General features: G+C 44.1%; 2 protein-coding genes across 2 annotated transcripts in view; one reads left to right on the top strand and one right to left on the bottom strand.

Moving 5' to 3' along the window:
- The window catches only part of Mtr4 (exosome RNA helicase Mtr4), a 41644-nt gene extending 24977 nt beyond the window's left edge, over positions 1–16667 (bottom strand). Inside the window, exons 1-15 of the mRNA XM_037432614.2 lie at positions 16527–16667; positions 16137–16247; positions 15954–16020; positions 15012–15190; positions 13621–13795; positions 13440–13530; positions 11851–11975; positions 11125–11223; positions 10038–10146; positions 9817–9948; positions 8926–9005; positions 7582–7692; positions 4141–4242; positions 1665–1790; positions 765–915 (exon numbers count right to left, since the gene is read on the bottom strand). Coding sequence (XP_037288511.2) covers positions 765–915; positions 1665–1790; positions 4141–4242; positions 7582–7692; positions 8926–9005; positions 9817–9948; positions 10038–10146; positions 11125–11223; positions 11851–11975; positions 13440–13530; positions 13621–13795; positions 15012–15190; positions 15954–16020; positions 16137–16247; positions 16527–16639 — 1771 coding nt within the window. The 5' untranslated portion in view covers positions 16640–16667. The remainder of the gene's footprint in view (positions 1–764; positions 916–1664; positions 1791–4140; positions 4243–7581; positions 7693–8925; positions 9006–9816; positions 9949–10037; positions 10147–11124; positions 11224–11850; positions 11976–13439; positions 13531–13620; positions 13796–15011; positions 15191–15953; positions 16021–16136; positions 16248–16526) is intronic.
- Positions 16668–16901: 234 nt separating this feature from the next.
- RpL12 (ribosomal protein L12) lies at positions 16902–22027 on the top strand. The gene is made up of 5 exons (XM_037432640.2): positions 16902–17061; positions 17213–17286; positions 17882–18062; positions 19892–20091; positions 21932–22027. Exons 1-5 carry the CDS (start codon positions 17025–17027, stop codon positions 21935–21937), a joined length of 498 nt encoding a protein of 165 aa, XP_037288537.1. The 5' UTR covers positions 16902–17024; the 3' UTR covers positions 21938–22027.
- The last annotated feature ends 963 nt before the right edge of the window (positions 22028–22990 follow it).

The raw sequence follows: 22990 nt of genomic DNA, 5'->3' as shown, positions 1-22990 counted from the left end.
GAGTTTAACAATAAGGCCGCTTACATGGCTGCTTACAAAACATACAAGTAGTACATACTGGTTTCATAACTATTGTCACTGGGTATTTAAAGAAGCTAAAAAGTGTTTTCAATTTCTAACTCAAACTGAGACAGTGACTAGTGTTTGTGATGTCAAGGGCCTACATGTTTCATTTGCGAATGGCAACCGGAAAAAAAGAATATTTAAACACATCAGTGTTGCATTTGTATTGTACTAATGTGTGTATGTCTGTGTTTTGTGTTTGCGAATAAGACACGTAATTTTAAATGTCTATTTTAAAATAATTGTGCAGGAGTTGACAAAGCAATTTAAAGAAATGATAAAGATACAAAAAGAGCGTAACGAAGCGGTCACCGTTCTGAAAGATTCAAAACCAAACTACCATTAGTTTAGCGAGCACAAGAAGTAGGGAGTGCCCAAAGAACGAAACCGAAACTAGCCGCTGCGTGCCCGTGCGCAAACACGTGCCCAAGCGGCAGTCCATTCGCAGCAATAAGAGGCATTAAAAAAAGAAAGATAGAGAGACACTGGAGCAAGAAAACAATTCCACGTATTCCCCCAGTATAGCAGCATATGAGAGGCAAAAGAGGTTAGTATCAAGAAAAGGCGCGCTTTTTAAACGTGTAAGCCATGATGTACATTTACGTCACCGACCATTTTGAAGGTATTCGTGGAGAACCTCCTTTTACTGACCCTGAAAGGATTAGGTGCCTATGGTGAGAAGGCAGGCATCGTAAACTCACTCTCGTAATAGACTGGTATGGACACATTGTTCTGGAACTGGAAGAAGGACCGCTCCAAGATGTACTCGGGATTCACCTCTTCCACTCGCATCAAGTTCAACACCATATTGTAGGTCAGATGGAACGCACTGTTGATGGGGTCGGGCAAGCCCTGTCACGAGAGGAAGCACGTCAGCCATATTGGCGGCAAAACAGATGTGCATTGCATGCATTCCCACAGGTTATTTAATGGAAAACTTGAAGTTTGTAAAAACTCATTGGAGACATTAATGAGGCCTGGCACATCGCACTGCCACAGGGTTGCAAGGTTTGGCTACATTGCACCACGCTGTCTACTTTAAAGCCACTGGCGACAGAAAAAAAATGTGCTGGCTACTTGTCTAGCTTTTGGCAACTTTGCGTTCTCTCAATTTTTTGCAACATGCAGACATCTCGTAACGTTGCACTCCCCGCCATACGAACACCATATCAAAACAATGCAGTCACTGTATATTCCCAGCTTCCAGCATTGAATGTGGCTGACACTCTTTAGTTTGCTCACCCCCTATTGATGAATGCAACTTTAAACTTTAACATGAAGAAGAAAAAAATCGAAGACCGAAGGCACTCCACACTGACCATTATAAATCAGATGCCTGAATAACTTTTTCAGTATATACTCAGGATTAAGTGTGTACTCTGACTAATGAATATTAACTACAGGCTACTTCATTTCACAAGAAAAGATTGAAAAGATTGCAACACCACACTGTTGCATCAAACGAAGAAAATTATCGAAAAACCAGATGCGACTGCTCCAGTTTGTGCAGCTTGAGTAAAGTGGCCCTCTATGTCAGTTCGGTTAGGGTAGGTTAGATTGAGGACAAAGCAATAAAATATATAGCCACAATGACATCTAACCTTGACAATGTCCTTGCCAGACGCTGGACTCATTTTCTCATCCACCATGAGGATGACAATACCACGGTCATCCAGACCACGCCGTCCAGCACGACCACTCATCTGGATGTACTCTCCGGAGGTGACCTATATAAATGAATAGAAAAGTTCGAAGTCCACAAGAAATTTCGACAAAGTACTTAAGACCTTCAGATTTTTATGAGAAGGCGTCCTTCTTCAGGTAGAAAACACCAATGCTGCCATCGAAGCAGTGCTCGTTGTACTCACTATGTCTGTAGGAGATGGGCTGATAATCAAAAAAGCCTACAGAGCAAAGCAAACTTTCAATGCGTTCGCCATGTGGCTTGTGAGAAGTTATAATTGCCACAAAAAGCTTAAATACTTGCAAGTCTACAATGATAGACTTGTGCGAATAGTGATATTGATGGAATAATTTCAGATCGAATGACATTAAAAAAAAGGGAATATTTATCATGACTTAACTCGCACAATATTTCTTTTGAAATGAAATAGGGGCTCTATGCAAATGCCTTTTTTTTTTCGTTCAAAAAAAACCGAAACAACTTTGAGTAGTAGTTTAGGTAGCATACGAGTAATGATTTGTAAGATACTTAATGTTTAAAAATTTTTATACTTGGATCATATAAGCCATCATAACAAGCTTAATAAAATGAAGAATTGATTTGAGGTTAACATGTTCCCTTAAAGGGGCCCTACAACACTTTTTCAAGTAGCCATGGAGCCAGTAAACACGCTTGTTGCCTCACAAATTTACCGCCGCAAAGTTTCTAGAATCAGTCCAGTACAAGCAGAATTCCAGAAATCTGTTGCACGTTGCAATTGCATTCTCGCTTCTCATCCAAATGAAACAGCTGAAAGCAAAGCAGGGAGAAATGGCACGGCGAAAGAAAATACGTCACACGTACCTTGTGACCTTGAGCATTTTTTTTTTCTTTGAATACGCGGCTTTTTAGTGAAATTGCGCACATACTCCTGGACAAACGACGGCCCCGGTAACGACCAGCGTGCCATGCTCACATCAGCCAACGGCTGTGACCAGAGCCACATATTCCTTCTTGGCTGTGACAAGTGATTTTCGAGCTCGTAGAGTCATTTGCCGAGGGAAGAAAGCAACTTTAGCTTTGAAAATTTATTGTGAATTACAGATTACGTGCTGCGCTGCAATATTTGTCTCGCGTGTTCTCGGTAGCCTCGACTACCGATCAGCAGCGTTTTCTGACCATATTCATTACCTATGTGTTGCAGGGCCCCTTTAAAATTGAAGGGGGGCTTTGCGGCAAAGCAAATTGCTCTTGAGTAAGTGTTTTCACGGCTTTGCATTACTACATTGCAGTGAAACCACCTTTACAAGCGGACTAGAGTACATTTATTTGTTTATTGCGAATACTTCGAAAATATTCGATAATTTAAATTTGAATCGAATACTCACCTATTCTTTCGAATATTCAAAGCAATTGAATATTCTCACAAGCCTATACAATGAACAGTAGACCAGAAGTTATTATGTACGATTATTTAACGATCAGCTGACTTTACAGGTAGAATCCCTACTCTACTGCTGCGGCAAAGAACGCTAACAGAAATGACGCTTGCTGGACTCAATGATGGGCATAGTTTTGAAGGGAGACTGCTTGCCATAATTTTATTTTTAAATCGTCTGTATTACGCACCCAGTGCGCAGTCTGCGTATGCTAGTTCCACAGGTAACATTGTTCGTGCCGACCCCTACCTTTGCCCAGTCTCAACTTTTCTCGAGGATACATTGCAAAACTGCTCATTTCCAGACGTTTTCCCTAAGCCCTCTATGGCCGATACTGATGAAGCAGCTTGTCTATAATTCGAATGATACACGCCAACACATCCATCACTCTAACAATCAAGGTTTATTATTATCACAATGTCTGCAATCTGTCTGATCACAAATTTCAACAGTGTTTTCACATTTACGAGCTTCACGCATACCGAGATCAAGAAACTGTCATTGACTGCATCCCACAGTTGCCGCATCGAACTATGTATACCAGCAAAACTGAGTGTGTCTGATCTGAAGCACAGTGCCTTGCACATATGCACAGGACAAAAGTAGAGAGGCTTACTCTTGTGAAGTCCACAGCGCAAAAAATTTGCCTATACGAAGAGCTCAGTAGCATGAGTGCTGAAAGGAACACTTTCAGCAGACGGACTCGGACCTGGAATGTCCAGATAATAAACACTGCACAATGTTACGCGTGGTGGAACTTTACCTAGTTTCTTGATGTCTGTGGCACAGGGTGACGTGCAAAATAACCCCATTATGGTTTGCCTTTGTTATGGTTGTAGGTGCAACGTAACAATACCCTGGGTATTACATGCCAGAACCGCAACACAACTCGGCGATAGAGGGCTCAGGAAATTTAGACTATCGTGTGTAACATCAACAACTCTTTCCATTATTTAGTTTGACAAAACCACTCACCCATCTGAATTCCTTGCCATCAAACTTCCTCGCATTCGTGAAGAGCACCGTACGGGCTGGCATGTTGAGTCCCATAGCAAATGTCTCAGTTGCAAACAGTGCCTGGAGTGCAGTGACGCTCGTCAGACGATCATGAGCCACAATGTGACAAAATTTGAGGAATTCACTGACACACAATTCTTTCACAGACCGCTCCAAGGGGCCACAAACCACCCCTGGGGCTTGGCAAAAAAAAGACATCCTGATGAATGCAGATGCACTGAAACCTCGATATTAGGCTTGTGCGAATAGTGAATTTCAGGGTCGAAGCGAATAGTGACTTTGGTCGAATAATTTCGAATCGAATTCGAATAGTATGTATGAGATATAAAAAAAGGGAATATTTATCATAACCTAACTAATCTGTACAATATATTTTTAAAATGAAATAGGGGCTCTATGCAAATGCCTTTTTTTTACAATGAAAGGAAGTCGAAACAACCTTGATTAGTAGTTTCGGTAGGATCCGAGTGATCAGGTAGGATCCGAGCTTAATAAAATGAAGGATTGATTTGAGGGTAACATGTTCCTTTAAAAGGGCCCTGCAACACTTTTCCAAGTATCCATGGAGCCAATAAACATGCTTGTGGCCTAACAAAATTACCGTAATTACTCGTATCAACGGGCACCTTTTTTCCGGTTAAGCGAGTTCATAAATCGCACGCGCGTTAGAATCGAGTACGAACAAAAAAGTTACGGTCAATTTATTGCCATCGGCAAATCCAAAATGGCCGCCCCTGCGTGCGTCGACATCGCGCGTCGGCCATTTTTGCCACTGTGTTTCTCATGTGCAGCACTTCGTACGTGTGTTGAGGAGTTCGTCATCTAGTAGTGCATTAGCATCGACGGCGTGGAAGGGCCGACTCCAAAAACTCGAGTGCACCACGATGCCGCTTTTAAAAGATAAGTCATCGCGTGTGCAGAAACGGACGGAAATCGGGCCGCATCGCGGTCCTTCGGAGTTCCCGAAACGTGCGTGCGGGACCGGCGGAAACAAAAGAAGATTGTCGACAGCAAAGTTCACGCAAAGGCTTCAGCAGACCACAGCAGGGTCGGTTTCCGCAAATTAAAGAGCTGCTCGGCGAGTATGTGCTTGAGCAGCGAGCGGCACAGCGGCCCGTGACGACAGAACTGCTCCAAGTGCGGGCTATGCAATTAGTCTTGGACAAAGGTCTAATGCGGAGCCAGTTTAAAGCGAGCAGGTGCTGGCTAACTAACTTTATGAAGAGGAAAGGCTTTTCCCTCCGAAGGGGAACATGCATATGCGAAAAGTTTTGCGGAGGAGTACGATGAAAAGCTTCACAGTTTTCAGAGGTTCTTCCTAAACTTGCGGCGCAACAACGGCTACCTGCTTGGGAAAATTGGGAATGCCCATCAGACGCCTCTTTACTTCAACATGCCTGACACCATAACCGTCGAGAAGAAGGGGGCGAAGCAAGTTTGCGTGCTGACATCGGTCCACGGTAAAACTACCGTGACGGCAATGCTCTGTTACACGTCAGATGGGCACAAGCTTCGCCCGTACCTCATATTTAAATAGAAGTCGCTCCCGAAAGGAGTCGTTTTTTTTAGTGGTGTGATTGTGCGGGCCAGCGAGAAAAATGGGTGCGCGTTGCAATCGATGTCTTACGTTTTTTTTTTTTTTTCGCGGTGGAAATCGGGTGCGCGTTACAATCGAGGGCGCGGTAGAATCGAGTAAATACAGTACCGCCGCCGCAAAGTTTCTAGAATCAGTCCAGTACGAGCGGAGTTCCAAAAATTTGTCGCATGCTGCAATTGCATTCTCCATTCTCGACCCGTTAAAAGAATTGGAAGCTAAGTAGGGAAAAATGGTACGGGAAAAGAAAAAACATCATGAGTGTCTAGTGTCCTTGAGCATCTTTTCTCTCTCTTTAATCTTCGAATACAAGGCCTTTCAGTGCGATCCTGCACGTACTAGTGGACAAGCGGCGGCCTCACGCGGCGGTCCGATAACGACGAGCGCGCCATGCTCAAACCGGCCAATGACTGTGACCAGAGCCGTATTTTCTTTCTTGGCTGTGACAAGTGATTTTTTAACTTGTAGTGTCATTTGCCGAGGGAAGAGAGCAGTTTTTAGCTTTGAAAATTTATTGTGAATTTCAGGCCGCGTGTTGCGCTATAATACTTGCCTCGCGTGTTCTCGGTAGCCTCAATTACCTATTGGCAGCGTTTTCTGACCATGCTCAGTAAGTGTTGCAGTGCCCCTTTAAATCTAAAGGGAGGCTTCGCGGCAACGCAAGTTTCTCTTGAGCAGGTGCTTTCACGGCTTTGCACTACTACATAGCAGTGAAACCATCTTTACAGGCGGACTAAAAATGTACATTAATTTTTTATTGCGAATACTTCGAAAATATTCGATAATTTAAATTCGAATCGAAGTGAATTCGAATACTCACATATTCGTTCAAATATTCGAAACATTCGAATATTCGCACAAGCCTACTCGATATAACAACCCCGTCCCATATAACAGAATATCGGTTATAACAAAGTAAAAAAACAATAATCTTGTAATATAACAAAATATTGTTATATCAAAGTAAATAAACAATAGTCTTGCAACAGATATAGTAGTGCGAGAAATGTACCTTCATAACAAATTTTCGGATATAACGAACTTTCGAGTAAGATGCAATCTTTTTACTATGAGGTTTGAGTGCACTGTATTGCTGTGAACGATTCAGCCAAATCTTGCAGACATGAGTGGCAAGGAGAGTTTAGAAGCAGAGTGTAAAGTTGCCATTTTCTTAACTAATGAAATTTAAAAGATTGCATATTGGCTGATTTATCCTGCCACATTTTGTACACCCAGCGATTAATCCCAGCAAGTCTGCTTGCTCTTGACAGACTTGAGAAATTGAGAAATTTTTTGGCAACCAATCCACGAGGCTTATAAACTCTGTTACTGGGGTCATTTAACGACTACTTGGAGAAGTGGTTGAGGACTCCTCCAACAGTTGTGACGTTAAAACAGTGCTGAATAACAGACGAGCAGTCAGGGAGACACGACAGATGCACTGTGTAGCTCTCAATAATATGCAGGGTTTAACGTCCCAAAACCACCGTACGGTTATGAGAGACACTGTAGTGGAAGGCTCCGAAAATTTTGACCACCCGAGGTTCCTTAACATGCACCCAAATGTGAGTGCAAGAGCCTACAGCATTTTCGCCTCCATAGAAAACGCCTGCGGGTCAGCAGCCGAGTACCTTAGCCACTAGGTGACGAAGCCACTATGCAGTGCTTGTCTGTTGTGTTTTTTTTTTTTTAGCGCTCTTTTTCCATGACAAATACGAACCACTAACTAGCCCGAGTTTCTCTTCTTCTAATCCTTTCAACAGCGACGCCACGACATGCGCCACAAAATGGCCGCAGCAGAATACCTTGACAAGCCCTTCTGCAAAGAGAATCTCGATGGTCTCCTTCAAGATGGGCAGCAGGCCTGAATGATGCACCGCTATGCCTCGCTTCAGGAGCGGGAACACCTGCCCGACCTGCAAGAAGGACGACGAGAAACCTCCACGGTCAACACAGATGCCACAAATTTCTCCTCGTGAGAGCTGGGGAATGAATACAGTCTAATTACGCGCACGAGAAAGCCACCAAGTTCTGCCAAGCTACCCCAAGAAGCAGGCCTTATCTCCTACCTGTGTTGAAAGAAGATCAAACTTCTATTGATTCTGTCATAAATGACTGATAGACTTGTTTATCACAACGCATACAACGGCAGGCAAAGAGAAAGGCGATTCAAAGATGGCTTAAAGAAAACCGTCGCCCTTGTATTGGCAAGCACAGCAGCAAAGACATAGGCAATTTGTCTAGCACTGCTATACACTTTAACACAAAGATTCACTTCAAAAAGAAGTAGTGTGAACCTTCGTTTTGAACCTTCTCAGACCTCATGAACTGCCACCATTGACGTACTTTTACTAAACTGCCACCTTCCTTCATCTGCAGATCAACAAATGAAGCACTCTGCAAAGAATCACAGCTCGCTAGAATAACACAGTACCAGTTTTTGTATAGATTCCATCATCGAAATGGCCAGGAGAGCAAAAAGCTGTGGGCAGCAAAACAGATAGGCAGACAGATAGATAACGTCAAAGTCGACAAAGTTCGCTAATAAATGTTTCACATTTAAAAACAAAATATGTGGCAAGATTGCCAGAAAACTGGCCTAGCCAGCGATGCTACTTATTTTCATGTAAAGTCCTTCACTAAATTATAATTCTCAGAAATTATAAGTAGAAGGCAGCGAAAGAGCTTTTACTCATATCTGCCTCCGTTTATTTTGCCTTTGAATTTTGTTGTACACATTCAGATTAGCATCATCAACAGTGTAGCCGCATACTTTGCTTTTATGTTTGACAACGCAAAATGTCCAACAAACACCGCAAGAAATGTGCTTTTGAAAAGTGCATACCTTTCGTTCTAATGCAGCTATCATTAAATCTACTTATTAAATCTACTTGGAGATATTTAATGGCAGATCAAATTGAATAAATTTACTTTTGTTTGTTCCATTCACCGAATAATAAAAAAGAAATTAAGTCCAATGTCTCCTCTTCAAGAAAGTTGTTCCACTTAATGCAGCAGTTTCATTAAAGAAACTTCCGTTAGAAGAGGTGTCACTGAATTAGCAATGACAGTACATTAGCTTCACAAGAAAGTCTATCACGGAATAATAGCGGTTGTCCAGAATGACAAGGTGCTTAAAGTCTTTTCACCTGAGGAAGTTTCTGGTCTTCCTCCGAAAGAGAGTCCATGGCATTTTGGAAGACCTCCATCACAAGTTTTTTCTCACTAACTGTGTGAAATAAGAAAAAAAAAATACACGCAATTGTGGTTGGCAGTTTGGTCATTTTTACTGCATGCTCAGCATGGTTGGGTTATCATGCAACATGTATACCGCTCAAACTTCCACCGGTGTCAAATAAAAAAAAACAATATAGCGAGGGGTACTCCCAGACTTCTTTATAAGACTACATATAATTGGGTGAACATCAAATTTGGGAGGGTGATTTTTTTTTCTTTCTTTAAAGCTCCGTGCTAAAGATTTTGAGTAGAGCATCAAACTTTCAAATTACGTCCAGAAGAGCGTTAAAATAAGACATTTGCAGTACACAACAATACAATAACTGCCCTTTCAGGAGTGGTTTAAAAGGGATGTTTCCGCCTTGAAACAACTACTAACTGAAGTTTTTCCAGCGAAATTTACCGATTAAATCCAGCAGGGACTTCATAATCCTGTGACTGATCTGAAAAGCTCTTATGCCTTCAAGAGCTACAGTATGCTGAATTTGCTGCAGCAGAATTTTCATGAGTACTCAAGGCAAGAAAAATAAAGCTTAGCGGATTGAATTTTCACCTCAAAAATGTCCCCCCCCCCCCCCCCCAAAAAAGGCAGATATTAAGTTGTGCATTTTTTATGACCTTAGTAAAAAAAATGTAGCTTTTTGCTTTTCCATGAGTGAATAAACAAATGGACACAAAATTTTGTATGCAACACCAACAGCACCCTCAGTGCTTAAAATTTTTCTGAAGTGAGCAACCATAGCCAAAAAGCTCGCACAACTACATTAAGTTTTATCGAAAAGAGAAAAGGTGTCACAACTCACAAGTGGTCAAATCCATCTGGGCTATCTGTGTGGCATATGCCTCACATTCCTTTTTGCTGAAACTAAAGACGATAACAGGCGCATAGTCACGTTCCATAATCATCCTCACAATCTTGTAGCAGTTTGACTCGCCTGCGGGCAAAGCAAAACAAATCGGTATTCCAGAGGTCGCGGGTACCAAATCGAAACCACCGAAGAAGGATTAAGAAAAGCGAGGGTACCTTTAAATCCTCCTTTGCGCCCTTTAAGGGCAGAGTCCCCTTTGGCAGCCTCGCCAGCATTCTGAAGCACAGTCATCGCTTCGTTGAACTTGTCCTCCTTGAAGTTTCCCTGAAGAAGATTTGCGCCAAAATTTAATTTTACGTAATGTAGCCAAAGAAAAACTCATGATTTATGGTTAAATGTACAAAATCACCCAGACGAAAAACAGTACAGATGATGCAACCACTGTTTCGTCGGTTCTCTTTTTTTTGTCCGCGTCCTTTTGCACTGTTAGCCATATTTCCAATCAAGCTCATTCAATTTTCCATCCTTAGACAGCCTAAAAGGCTTGCAGTCTCTCAGACTACCTATGAGTGAAGTAATCGTTCCAGCCTCTAAATACACGGCTTTTCTGTGTGAGTAAATATGGAATAGAGAATGGCAAACTTGCCACAATTCTTAAAACGACCACGTTCACAGCTTCTCATATGAATGTCCTCAATGAAAACAGAATTTTGCCATGTAGCACAAAGTACTGCAATTGAAGAATTGCAGAGACACTATTTTGCACATAATGCTTCATGGGAAAGCAGCTTATGATGGTACAAGCATGCTTGAAAAAAGTCAAATCAAATTAACTTTCCTTTTCTTTCGTTGGAAGGGAAGGTGTGCCATAATAACTGCTATACAAAGGTAATCAGCTTGATAAAGTAAGACACTGCCATTCCCTCCACCTTTTTATGATTGTCTTGACCAGCAGTTGTAAAAAAAAACAAAAGCAATGGACTCTCAGTAAACAGATATCTGTTAAACATAAATGCTGCTTAAATGGAACAACTTGCTATGTATACAGCATAATCGGTTTCATACTTGGATTATTCACCCTTATTAATCACTCAGTAAATGGAACCCCAGTTAAAGGAAACTCATTTTCTTGGTCCCTTCAGTTTGTGTTTAACAGGCGTCTACTACTACGTATACAGAAAAAACAAAACAAGTACAACTATGTAGAAGGCAAATAAGAAGTAAAGCCAATTAAAAAACAGAATGAAGCTAGGCATCAAAAAAAAAACAACATTGCAAAGAAGAGAAGAAACGAAATCTCACAGATTCATCTACAACGAGGTAGAGCCCACCTCCACCAGCCGGGAAAATGTAGTGTTGTAAGGGCACTGGACGATATTCCGTGTACACCACATGGCATGGCTGCACGTAAAGAAAATGAAGCCTAAATGTCATCTAATTAGCGGTGAGAAGAGCACAAGTGCTTATTTCACAACATCGCAAAAGAAATGCCTATTTGCATAACAGGCTACCTTGAAGCTCTGCACATAAAATACATTAGGTTTCTGCAAATAACACAACAGCTTTGGTTAAAACCATTTCGGCTTTACCCATCAAGCTTTACCATGAGCCATCGTTGAACATAAAAAAAAGTGACTGCAGTCATAGCTGCAATGAGCTTGGTAACAAGCACAAGCAAAAGAAGCTAACGCGCGTGGTTGTACTGAACAGAAGCAAGCCTGGCTTTTGAGGAGACAAATTCATGAAGCCTTAATTTTTTCAAGATCAATGTTTTCTGGTGAGCAGTAAAGCAAAAAGTTTCAAAACTAGAGATCAAGGAAAACTTTAAGACAGGCAGTTTTTTAAGTTCTTACATCATTGGAGATGCAGAACAAGCAGATGTTTGTGGGAACATTACTGAGCCGGTTTGAGTGATACAGAGCATGCAGTGTCCCTGATCAGCAAATAGAGTATGTCTAGGAACGTACGAAAACTGCCAGGTATGACTGCTGCGTAAGCTTGAATCACAACATTTCTGCATTCCCTCACCTGTTTATGCAGGTGACAGATCCATTCGGCAAACTGCTTCGCATTAGGGATGGTGGCAGACAGAAAGACGTAACGGACATTGTCGGGGAGCAAGATGATTGTCTCTTCCCAGACAACGCCCCTTTCTGCAATGACCCCAATGCGAGACATATTGTTCACGGTTAGTGTCAGTTAACTGGTTACCAAAGACAGCACTGTAAATTTAGTGCAATGCACAGACAGAGAATGAAATAAAGAGCAAAAAAAATCAACAAATGAGAACACAAACATACAAAAATGAAAGCAGAATCCAACTTTGAACGCATCTGCACCAGCGGCATTCTTTCCCAAACGCCATGCTAGCACATTATAATGTATCCATCTCCTAACTGCATAACGTGGCAATGGCACACCTTAAAATCCTGGCACCAGTAGCAAACCAGGTTATTTTTAAAGACGATAGTCTTTCTTGGGGACTTTTGACACAAACATTTTAGTCTGTCTGTGCGTCTATCTGTACATTTGTCTGTCCGCCCTTAGCGGTACCCTGAACGGCACGAAAGTGGCCAAACGATACTCTAAACGACCGACCCCATCCGCAGTGCCCACCAATATTGCTCAAGATTCAGCATTCATACTTGTGCGATTGTCAATTAAAAAGCAATTACTGTGCATATCTGTGGCACCATAACAATACGTCAATATTCTGTACATGCGTCTCTTACTAGAAAAGGCATACATAAGTAATTCTAAGGACCGTAGCGTTCATCACGTTGCGCTGACCATGCAACGCTTCCATGAAAAGGCAAGTGTTTCCAACGCTTTGCTAAGACGACACGGTGGTGGCACCTACACGTCGCTTTGTGTTCTACACATTATCACCTCCGAGACGGGCGGGCAGGACGCGCACTTCGTTTTTCAAGATAACTGCCAGATAGCGCTCAAGTCTCACATGTGACGTGACGATGCGCTCGTGCACCTCCGTTGCACACTCGAGGCACTCTAACACAGCGCCTCCAGAATACCATTCACCGATTTTCTTGCACAGAACATCAAATAAATGTTTTGCTCACTCTCTTCAAACGCAAGACTATCGCCTTTAAACGACATTTGCAGTGTAACATGCAGATGTGGGGCCAATTTTTTTTTTTTCTGCGCTATGGCCTGAACTTGAAACCTCTCAGACGATAAACCCTCTTCAAAATGTTGTCTGGGAAGTTTAAAGAGCTTGTAAATTACAGAATCCTGCTTCTGCAGTGTTACAATGCTAACATGTCGTTTAACTTGGCGAATTATGCCCCAGAGCTGAAACCTACAATTACGAGTGGATAAAAAATAATCAAACCAATAATATTAAACATTTATTTGCTCCCGCTCTTTTGTTGAAATCTACTGGGCTCAAACAGATGGAACGAGGCCGACGCAATACAACACAACGTCTGCGACGTGTTTCGGCCCCTGTGTCTCATCCATGAGCACTGTAAATTTTAAAAAATTACTATCAACTAGCCCAACCACCAGTTGCTTAATCCTTTTCAATTAACAGCGCAGATATGCTGGAATATTTAACCGTGCTATGTTTAGCTGAAACAATTTTATGGGTATCTCACCTTTGTCTCTCATGTAGTGAATCTCGTCAAAGATGACCCAGCCCACCTCCCGCATGATTTCAGACCCCCTGTACAGCATACTTCTCAGAATCTGGCAACAAGAAAGAAAAGAAATCAGGCACAGAACCTCTGCATGCAGAGGCATCTTGTAAGAAGAGCAGTCAATCCAAAACCAACTCACTTCTGTCGTCATTATAAGGCAGCTGGCACTGGGGTTGATGGTCACATCACCAGTCATCAAACCCACGTCCTTAAAGTCTTCCGTGAACTGCCGAAATTTCTGGTTGCTGAGTGCTTTGATGGGTGTCGTGTAGATCACCCGCTGCTTCTCTTGCAGCGCCAATGATATCGCATACCTGCCCAGACAAGCGGCAGATTTTGTACTTCCAGATTGGTTAAAAACTCTATAACATGTTGAGCTGTACAGCCGTGGCCCCGTCTGTGTTGAACACACGAGCAGCTAGTTCTTGCTTTGAGGTGCGACACCTAGAGGCAGTTCCGGGCTCTGACGAGGTCAGCCTGACTACTAGGCCGTGCACATTACGTCAAGAGTCCGAAACTGCCTCAAGGTGTCAACCCGCAGAACAAAAACTGACTGCTCGGGCGCTATCCACAGATGTGGCCGCAGCTGTAAACTCAAACCTCATCATAACGAAGTAGCATTTTACATGAAAATAAGTTCATAAGATGTGAAAATTCGCTATAAATGGCTACTCCTAACACTGTATCTATTGCAAGAGTATTCTTCATTTACTTTGTTATAACCAATATTTGTTATATCTAGGTTTGTTACATCAAGGTTTGAGTGTAGCTAGCTAAGAAACCCAATAGAAGTTCATCAGCCTTTGGCATCTTTATTTCAACTTGCATTAGAAACAGGTTGGGCATAAAATTGCACTCAAATTAGGATTTTGGATCGAAGATCAACACTGTGCTGATGCTGCCACAAAATTCGTCAACATTCTATCCACCGGCTAAGCTGCTTTTAGTGCCCCGAAATACTAGCAGACCATTCACCAACAGGTAAACCTCGCACGACGGTTGCACTGCCCGATGGCAAAACATAACAATACTGTGGCCTCCAAGATCAGCCCAATGCAACGATGGGCAGAGCACGCAAGGTTAAATTCTACACGCGAGAGTTAGAATTGGCTATGTCCAAGAATGAGAAAACAAAAAAAGACTTGATTCAAGATCGACGTATTAGATCTAGTTCACTGGGAAACACCATATGTTAACCCCATTGTTGAACACTTTTCATTGAATCCATCGAATAGGTCCCCTTTTGATGATAGCAGCAGTTTTTAAAAGACATCATGAATGTTCTTTTTGTGATTGGTCTGCATGATATTAGACTTCCATCAGCCCTTGGAAAAGTGAATTTGGAGCAATTAATGAGAAAAAATATACAGAATCAAAGGGCACTGATTCTCTGTAGAACAAAAGACCATGATTATCTTCGCTAATCTAACCAAACAAACTGTGTCCCCTATTAAGTTAATATACTTGAAATTGGATGTATGCGTTCATTTCAGGCAAATCCAACCCAAATGCTCCAGACGACACACATACTCAGCCACAACAGTTTTTCCAGCCGAGGTGTGGGCTGACACGAGGACGCTCTGGTTGTGCTCGAGACACAGGATGGCCTCCTCTTGGAACGGGTCGAGGACAAACGGGTAGTCTCGTGCTCTGGGGCCCTCTCGGTCCCGTTTCATGGGCACGTACTCCATTCCATCAGGTACCGCCACCTAGCGAGACAAGATGGAACCACCGCGCGTCAACGGCAGTTTCTGCTCGTGTCGTTCCACACGTCATAGTATTGAACCATGGCTGAGCCCTTTTTTTAATGAGTAGGAGGCTTGAAACCGCAGCAGACTTGTCACGCAATTCACATTGTGTGACGTCTGGTGATTACTTTACTCTTGTACCACCTTACACTGCGTGTGTTAATGTGATTCCTTGCCCAACGTGGTTTGCTTGCGAAGGAGTTACAAGCGGCAGCATATCTCTGTAGTACAATACTCGACTGCGGTGCATCGGGCCCGGTTGTGTGCCCCATTCGTTCCTGGATACTTTTTTTTTTTTTTTAGTATTATTGTGCCCCATGGCAGACATCGTCTGCAGTTGAGTTAGGCACCTGCCTAGGAGTTGGGGAAGGTACCGGAAATTTTTTTCAACCTATTTACTGGCCTCAGCTCATCTTCCAGGCAAATTCTGAATGTTTGGTACTTAACGAATGAATAAATCCACACGTTACATTAACAGCTACTAAAGTTTCATACCATCGAACATAGTCAACCTGCGCGCGCACGTTTTTTTTTTTTTTTTTAGACAACTGCCCACTTCGACGACAAAAGAAAAACCAAGGTTGAAACTTGAGGAATCACTCGTTTAACTGGCGCACAGATCGATAGCCGAGAAAAAGACCAAAACCCTAACGCTTCCCGGAGCGTAACCCCCCATGGCTATTTCAAACAGTTGTACTTAAGACGGTTTAGCAAGCCAGCTCACCTCGTGCACGCAGCCTTCCACGGACTCCACGCTATGCACATGAACGCGCGGCAGATAATCAGCAGGGCTGAAATTCAAAGCAGGCCACGTTAGCAAACAACTACGCCGGGTAGCGCGCATGCTGCGCGATCAGACACAAAAGCTAAACCAGCGACACAGGCAAGCGCGTTTGCAGCTACTCACTCAAAGTCGTCCAATATGTCCGAAATCTTCCTTTTCTTGTTGGGTTCTTCTTCGAAGTCATTGTCCAAGGGTCGCTTACCATCAATAATGGCTCGTACAAAGTCGCCGGCGCTGCGAAAACAGGAAAAAAAAAAAAAAGCTCCCGCTGGAAAAACGGTGTCCCCGATTTCAGTATTGCGCGCGTCCGCAGACACCCTAACCGCATTTTCGCATAAAAGGCGTTGCGGCAAGTCGTCGAATGCAGCCCACAAAACAAACGCTGCCGTATTCGCTGAACGATCAAATGCACCGTGGTTCATGCGCGCAGCGTGACACCACAAGGAGTGCTACCCCCAGTGCTCGTGCGTCCATAACAGCGCGGTGTCAGAGTTTAACGAAACGAAGACAAACCCAGTATCGTCGCGCTTCCGTTCTTCATTCTTTAGGTTCTCTTTTTTCACTGTAGCTGCAGCTAAAAACTTAGATTTAGGAGCATCGTCAAAAACACTGAACAGGTCGTCCATGATGGTTACAGCAGAATGGTTTTCGCTAGCGATCGCGCTAGCGCTGCCGTGTTTAAAACAAGAACATTGTTTAAATCGCTTTGCGAAAAAAAAAAGAAACATTTACTAATAAAACAGTGCCATTAAAAACAATATGCAATTTATAGAACTTGGCTAGACACTTTTAGTATTGTTTATTAGTAGGAATGTGCGTTTGGCAAACTTTTCTGAATTTGGTGTAATCCAAGTTTCACCTCGACAACAACGTGGCCACGTGGTTTGTGACGTCGCTTCCTTTTCACAAGGTGGCTGCCGCTGAGTTGCTGCAATTTCTTTCGCTATCCACCGTAATCTAACATAAGCAAGGGCTTCTTTCGCTTCTCGCGTCGCTTACATACTACACACAATGCCTCCCAAGTTCGATCCGACGGAGATTAAAGTCGGTAAGTTGTCACTCTTCTTAAGATCTGCCCCGGATGATACTCATGCCGACAAGTGCGCCTGCTTACGACAGGGCTCGTTCGGTCTGCATCGTGCCGCATTCTGAAGCTGACAGCGTTTGGTACACGATTTTTTTTTTTTTTAATGGTGCAGTGTGTCTCCGAGCCGTTGGCGGTGAGGTGGGTGCCACATCTGCCTTGGCTCCCAAGATTGGTCCCCTTGGTCTGGTAAGTACGATCCCCAGTTCATTGCTTTGACAGCCTAGTGGCGTAGAAGTGTCGTGCTTGCGGCCAACCCTGCCTTCCGTATTGATTGCGACGTTGAATCAAGGACTGTCGCTTGACGCTTTGCGTCCCGTAAATGTTAAATGTCATGAGCTGGCCGGCAAGTTGGCGTAGGAGTTCGTTGCAAAACGCTGTCGAGTCTTGCCAGACCCGGCAGCTTCGTAGGAAACGTAACCAGTAGCCGTACGATATCAGTGTCACAGAACACGGAGCAATATCGATAACGCTTTTCTTGTTTATATTCGACACCCGCCACGCTGGTATAATACCCGAAGGTCGTACCCGAATCGCGGCAGCGGCATTTTCGGTTGAGGCGTTATGCTAGAAGCCAGTTCACTTGGGGTTCAGGTGCACGTTAACACCAGATAGTCATAACTTCCCGAGCCCCCACCACTACGGCGTCTCTTATAATCATATAGTGGTTTTGGGACGTGAACCACAACAGTTTACGTTTATATTCGAAGTTGTGCAGTAACTGTGGTACAGACAGTGTTTGTTTCAATACGCTTAACGCTCAACCGTGTGCTCCTGTTTACAGTCGCCGAAGAAGGTCGGTGATGACATCGCCAAGGCGACGCAGGACTGGAAAGGTCTGAAGATTACAGTCAAGCTCATCATCCAGAACAGGCAGGCCACCATCGAAGTCGTGCCCAGTGCTGCGTCGCTCATTATCAAGGCACTCAAAGAGCCGCCACGCGACCGCAAGAAGGTCAAAAACGGTAAGGAGCCCACTTTATTATGGCCATATTGATTCCCCAAATCCCCGCAGTCTCCTGGGTTGCTCTGTTAGTCCTATACATATATCTTGCAAGTACGTTACACCGCAGAAGTCTGGCTTATGATCTCAGCATATGCACCGTCGTCACCGAGCAAACGGCAGCGAACGGGGCATATGCCGTACCTAGCAATGGCAATTTGTGCTATGTTTGACTGCCTCACAAGAAGTATATATGAAATAGAAAAGAACCAGGTGCAGGGACATACTGTTTTCCAGAGGGGATAACAAACCCGTGCAACCACAGAAAGAGTTGCTCGGGAAACGGAGAGCATGGCTCATAATGAATGCGCGCATAGCGGGGAACTACCTTATGACTGAACAATGTATGTGCGTGCAGGTGTCACTTCGTAACAAAAAGTATGTTTTCAAGTTTCGTGCGAAGTTGTTTAACCCATTACATGCGACAACACGGACTCTGACATTACAAACACTGAGGATCAGTGTTCCCCATTCAACACTGCTTTGCTGCTGTTTGCATAATGTCCCGAATGATTCTTCTTCGCCATATGTGCAAGGCAAACGATCGAAGCGCGCGTACCAGGCCAAACAACCGTTTCACAAATGCCGATTCGGCGCAGTCACCGACATGTATGTGCTTTGTGCCTTCGTAATGGTGGACCTAAGACAGGACCTGATATCACTTGAAAGTTGTGTTTGTATACATTTATCAACTAGCCCACCATTCTTAAAAGCAAAGCCTTGTGAAGCTAGAAAATTGGCTTGCAAAGGCAGAACATGCTTGCTGCCGTGTCCCGTTGCATTGGTACTATGGAGTGATGTGGCTTTAAGGGACAAAGGTCACTGCATGGTGCCATGGCAAGTTCAAAGCCACAAGTTCCTTGCACGTGCTATCTCCGCAGCTGTGAGCAGCGAGTTGGCTCAGAGTGCCCCCGCTAAGCTGCAGCGATAAGTGGCAACATATTTATGGGGAGATGCTACTCGAAGACACTTTTTTTTTTAATATTCACCCTAGAGCAATGAAACTTGAGCTGTCTATGGCACTTAATATGCTGATTTCAAATATATAATTAGTGTTCTTGCAATTTGCATAACTTTCAGCTCTGCGACATGACTGAAAACCCAAACGCTTTTCCATGTCTTGACGAGCAGATGCGCTGCTCGTCAAGACATGGACCCTGCAAATAGGCTGCACAGCACATACAGACGCGCAGCGGCCAATCACGGTCCCCAGTTCGTACCACGCGATAAGCTAGTCGCGGCGCTCGAAAAACGCGCAAAAGCGTGCTTCTTTTTATTATTTTTTTTCGCCACATCAGCTAGAGAAACTGTCGTTATTTGAACACTGAGGCTTGACTCTTCGCCTCATTTGATCAACAATGGCGAGCGGCGACGCATTATTGGCACCAAGGTGCTTGAAGACTGCACACTTTCGGACTTTTAACAGGCACCTTATGCTCTTTAGACGCAATTTTAAAGCAATTCCAGTTAAGTCTCGACATGCATTTTTTTTTTTTTTTTCAGAGCAGTTGACGTACTAATCTTATCAAAACAGGCGAAAATAATAAAATCGGTAATATTGGAGAAAACACGCATTTTTCGACCCGCATCTCCCCTTAAAGCAAGGAGCAAGTACACCCGAGCGTTGGTGAAAGCAAAGGAAGGGTGCATTGATGCCACCAGCTCAACTGCTTAGTCAGCCCCCACAATGTTATGACAATTGAAGTTGGGCCTATTTTTCTTCCTTCCTCCTCCTTTTTCCCATTATTGTAATGTGCTATTGAGCTTGCATGTTCTGCCTGCCACTTGCAGTGAAGCACAGTGGGAACCTCAGCTTCGACGAGATCCTCACGATCGCACGGACGATGCGGGCCCGCTCCATGGCGAGGAGCTTGTCGGGCACCGTCAAGGAGATCCTGGGTACGTGCCAGTCTGTCGGCTGCACCGTCGATGGCTCCCACCCACACGACGTCATCGACAAGGTGAACAGCGGTGACGTCGAGGTGCCAGAGGTGAGTTCGCAGTATCTGATGTCACTCTAAACCTTTTAGCTTGCACACAGTCTTTCCTGAACTGAGAGCAAAGTTGCAAAAACCTTACTTCTGCGAAGCAAGGTTTTAGATTGGGCTGTTTTGTAATCCTTGTGAGGTCTCGAATTGGGGAGCGAGCGCCACGCCCTTGGAGTGAACGGACACAGCAGGCACTGTCGGTACAAACCAAACAACATGCGTTTATTTAACTAATTTCAGAACGACGATATCGTCCTCCAAATCGATACATTAATCGTTATCAACAAGCTACCATACAAACAACATACCGTATTTACTCGCATAATCCTCGCACTTTTTTTTTGCCATAAAACCGGTGCATAGTTGGGGGTGCGAGAATTACGCGGGGGAAACTTTCCACGAAAACGCAGAGAGCAAAAAAGAAAACGAAGTGGCCGCAAATCGGTATTCTTACAGCAAGCTCTAAGAAGTGCAAGATTTATTTGAGACACAAAAGGTGGAAGCAAATAGTCGAGAATTAAAATACCATACGGGAAGCTTGTGGGCATTGCAGGCGTAGCGGTAGCGGTTGGTGCTCAACGGGAGCCCTCAAAAGGTAAGCGTAGGACGTCAGTATTGGGCTGATGGCTATGAAAAAAAATCGTCTGCAGTTTCTTTCTGAAGAAATAAAGTTTACCATCGATCCCAGTTTTAGGCACACGGCAGGCCCAACGCGTCTTCGTGGCTTTCAGCTGCCGTCGCCAGTAGCGAACACAAAACTCGTAGGCTCCAAAGGACCTACCGGCGGCCCTGTTGCCGTTGTTTAGTGCATGGTCTATCACTTGCAACTTGAAGCAGCCGTGTGGCTTCAGTAGCACCCCATAATTTCAAGATTACCGACACAACATACAAAACACACTGCAACGCGCACTAGCCACTTTGGCTTGGATTGGATTGAATCTCCGTGCAATAGTACGCTTGATGCTTAAGAGATGGCGTGCGCTATCATCATCAGTGGCTGAAACGAGCAGACGACATTGTTGCTTGATGCATTGTTTTCGGGGTACGATAATTACTCGAGCAAAAAAAAAATCGTATTTTTCTTGGGCGATGCGGGGTGCGAGAATTATGCAAGTAAATACGGTAATACAATAACATGACAAACTCAATAACACCCAAGGCAGTGTCGCCAAAGCTTGACTTGCCACGAGGGCCCCAGACGCGCGGGCCACGGGTACAGCGCGCAGACGACCCACGCTAGAGACAACCATTTGCAACAACCGCCACTCGCAGAAGAGACTCTCTCAACTCTCACCCGCTACCAAAGCCCCTTCCGCCAGCGGTCACCGCCGACGCTACCACTGTAACAACCATGATGATGGTAGTGGTGCTCAACGTGAACACAACCACACTTATCGCCCGGTAATTGTTCCCCGAAATGCGGCTTTGGGCGAGACTCGTGCGCCACGCGTCGCAAACAACTTTACAGGGGGTGTCAGCACCCCCACATCCTGCACACCTTGTGTTTTATTACTTTTGCATTTGTGTATTGTTACTTTCAATAACTTTCTGCGACTTGCTGATGCCCATTGTGTGGGGACTTGCCTAGACTCTCTGATAATTTTACTGACAGTGTTTTTCAATAAATGCTCAGTTGGAAGTTAGCGTTCGTGCTTGTTCTTTTCTGTTTGTTTGTAGCACACTCCTACCCCTTTTGTGCATTTTGTTAAAAAAAGACTTTCATCGGTCTTGAGAGCTTTCATTAGTGCTTGCCAAATAAAACAGTTAACACAGTTGCTTCTTTGAATGTTAGTTGTACTGGAGTGGAGGTTAACTCATGGTGTGACATTTTGTCTCTTTGCAGGAGTAAGCACGGTATCAAGCTTGTACAGACTTTTTTTATGCAAGTTTGAACTTCAGAAAAAAAAAAATAAATGGAAGAGGAAAGAAGCCCCCCAAAGCATCTGCGTTGTTTGTGATCACTTTACTAGTGGCTACTACTGCTCTAAAGTCTGCAACATGCAACATTTTCCCGGCGCTGCTTCTTCCCTCGGTATCATCGCGTCAACGCCGCCTGAGAAGGTGGCGAACCGTAAGACCAGCGCCAAAGCTAGCGTCAGCTCAGCGTCGCAGAGTGTGTCGAAGAGAATGAACCAGAGACTTCGCAAAGCAGTGTGCAGTGTCCGTCAATGCAGCAACAAGACATATTCCTGAAAAGCGGTTTCTTGTCTCCTTTTCAGTTCTAAGGCAAGAAAATCAAGTCTCAGTACCACCGAAAACTTTTTTTTTTTCTAGCGCCAGCTGTTAGGAATAGGAAGAACCAGAAACTTCCAAATTACAGCCCCTGAGCTGGGAAGTTGTTTATCTATTCAGCCATTACACTCAGGCCTGCTAACCCTACCGATGGACTTGAGTATGGCTCTCCAAAACAGTTGGAAGAAATTCCGAGCGCTTTCTATCGAAGCTTCTGAGGAACACGCTAATTCAAATACAAGTATCAGTTGACAATAGACCTCTCCCTGTTTGTAAACAGTGTGAGGTCACTGCAGGCACCCCGCCCCCTCCACCCTCTCTGGGAGCAGGTGCTGGTTGGCAAGAAAGGTCCCCGGCGGCATCTTTATGCATAGCAGAGCTGCGTGTCTGCATTCTTTCAACAGAAATTTCTACATTGCTATGTTCTCAAGTCACAGCTTTTGAAAGAAGGGGGGTCACGGGAGGGTCACTGCTCATGGTGTGGGAATTTGCTCGTCGTAATTAGATGAAGAAACTTTGTTTAGAGCACTGAGAGATGCGACGAGCACGCAATGGGCTTCACCCACGTAGATGGCAGTCATAAAAAAAATCTGATCTTTTTCGAAAGCGAAGGTTTTGAATGTACACGATTACTGGCACTTTGAGAAATATTTGCATGGCATGGATGCAA

The sequence above is a fragment of the Rhipicephalus microplus genome, chromosome 10 (genome assembly GCF_043290135.1).
Source record: "Rhipicephalus microplus isolate Deutch F79 chromosome 10, USDA_Rmic, whole genome shotgun sequence".
In the NCBI taxonomy this organism is placed as follows: domain Eukaryota; kingdom Metazoa; phylum Arthropoda; class Arachnida; order Ixodida; family Ixodidae; genus Rhipicephalus; species Rhipicephalus microplus.
The sequence above is the reverse complement of the archived record's forward strand: the minus strand, read 5'-3'. Positions and strand labels throughout refer to the sequence as shown.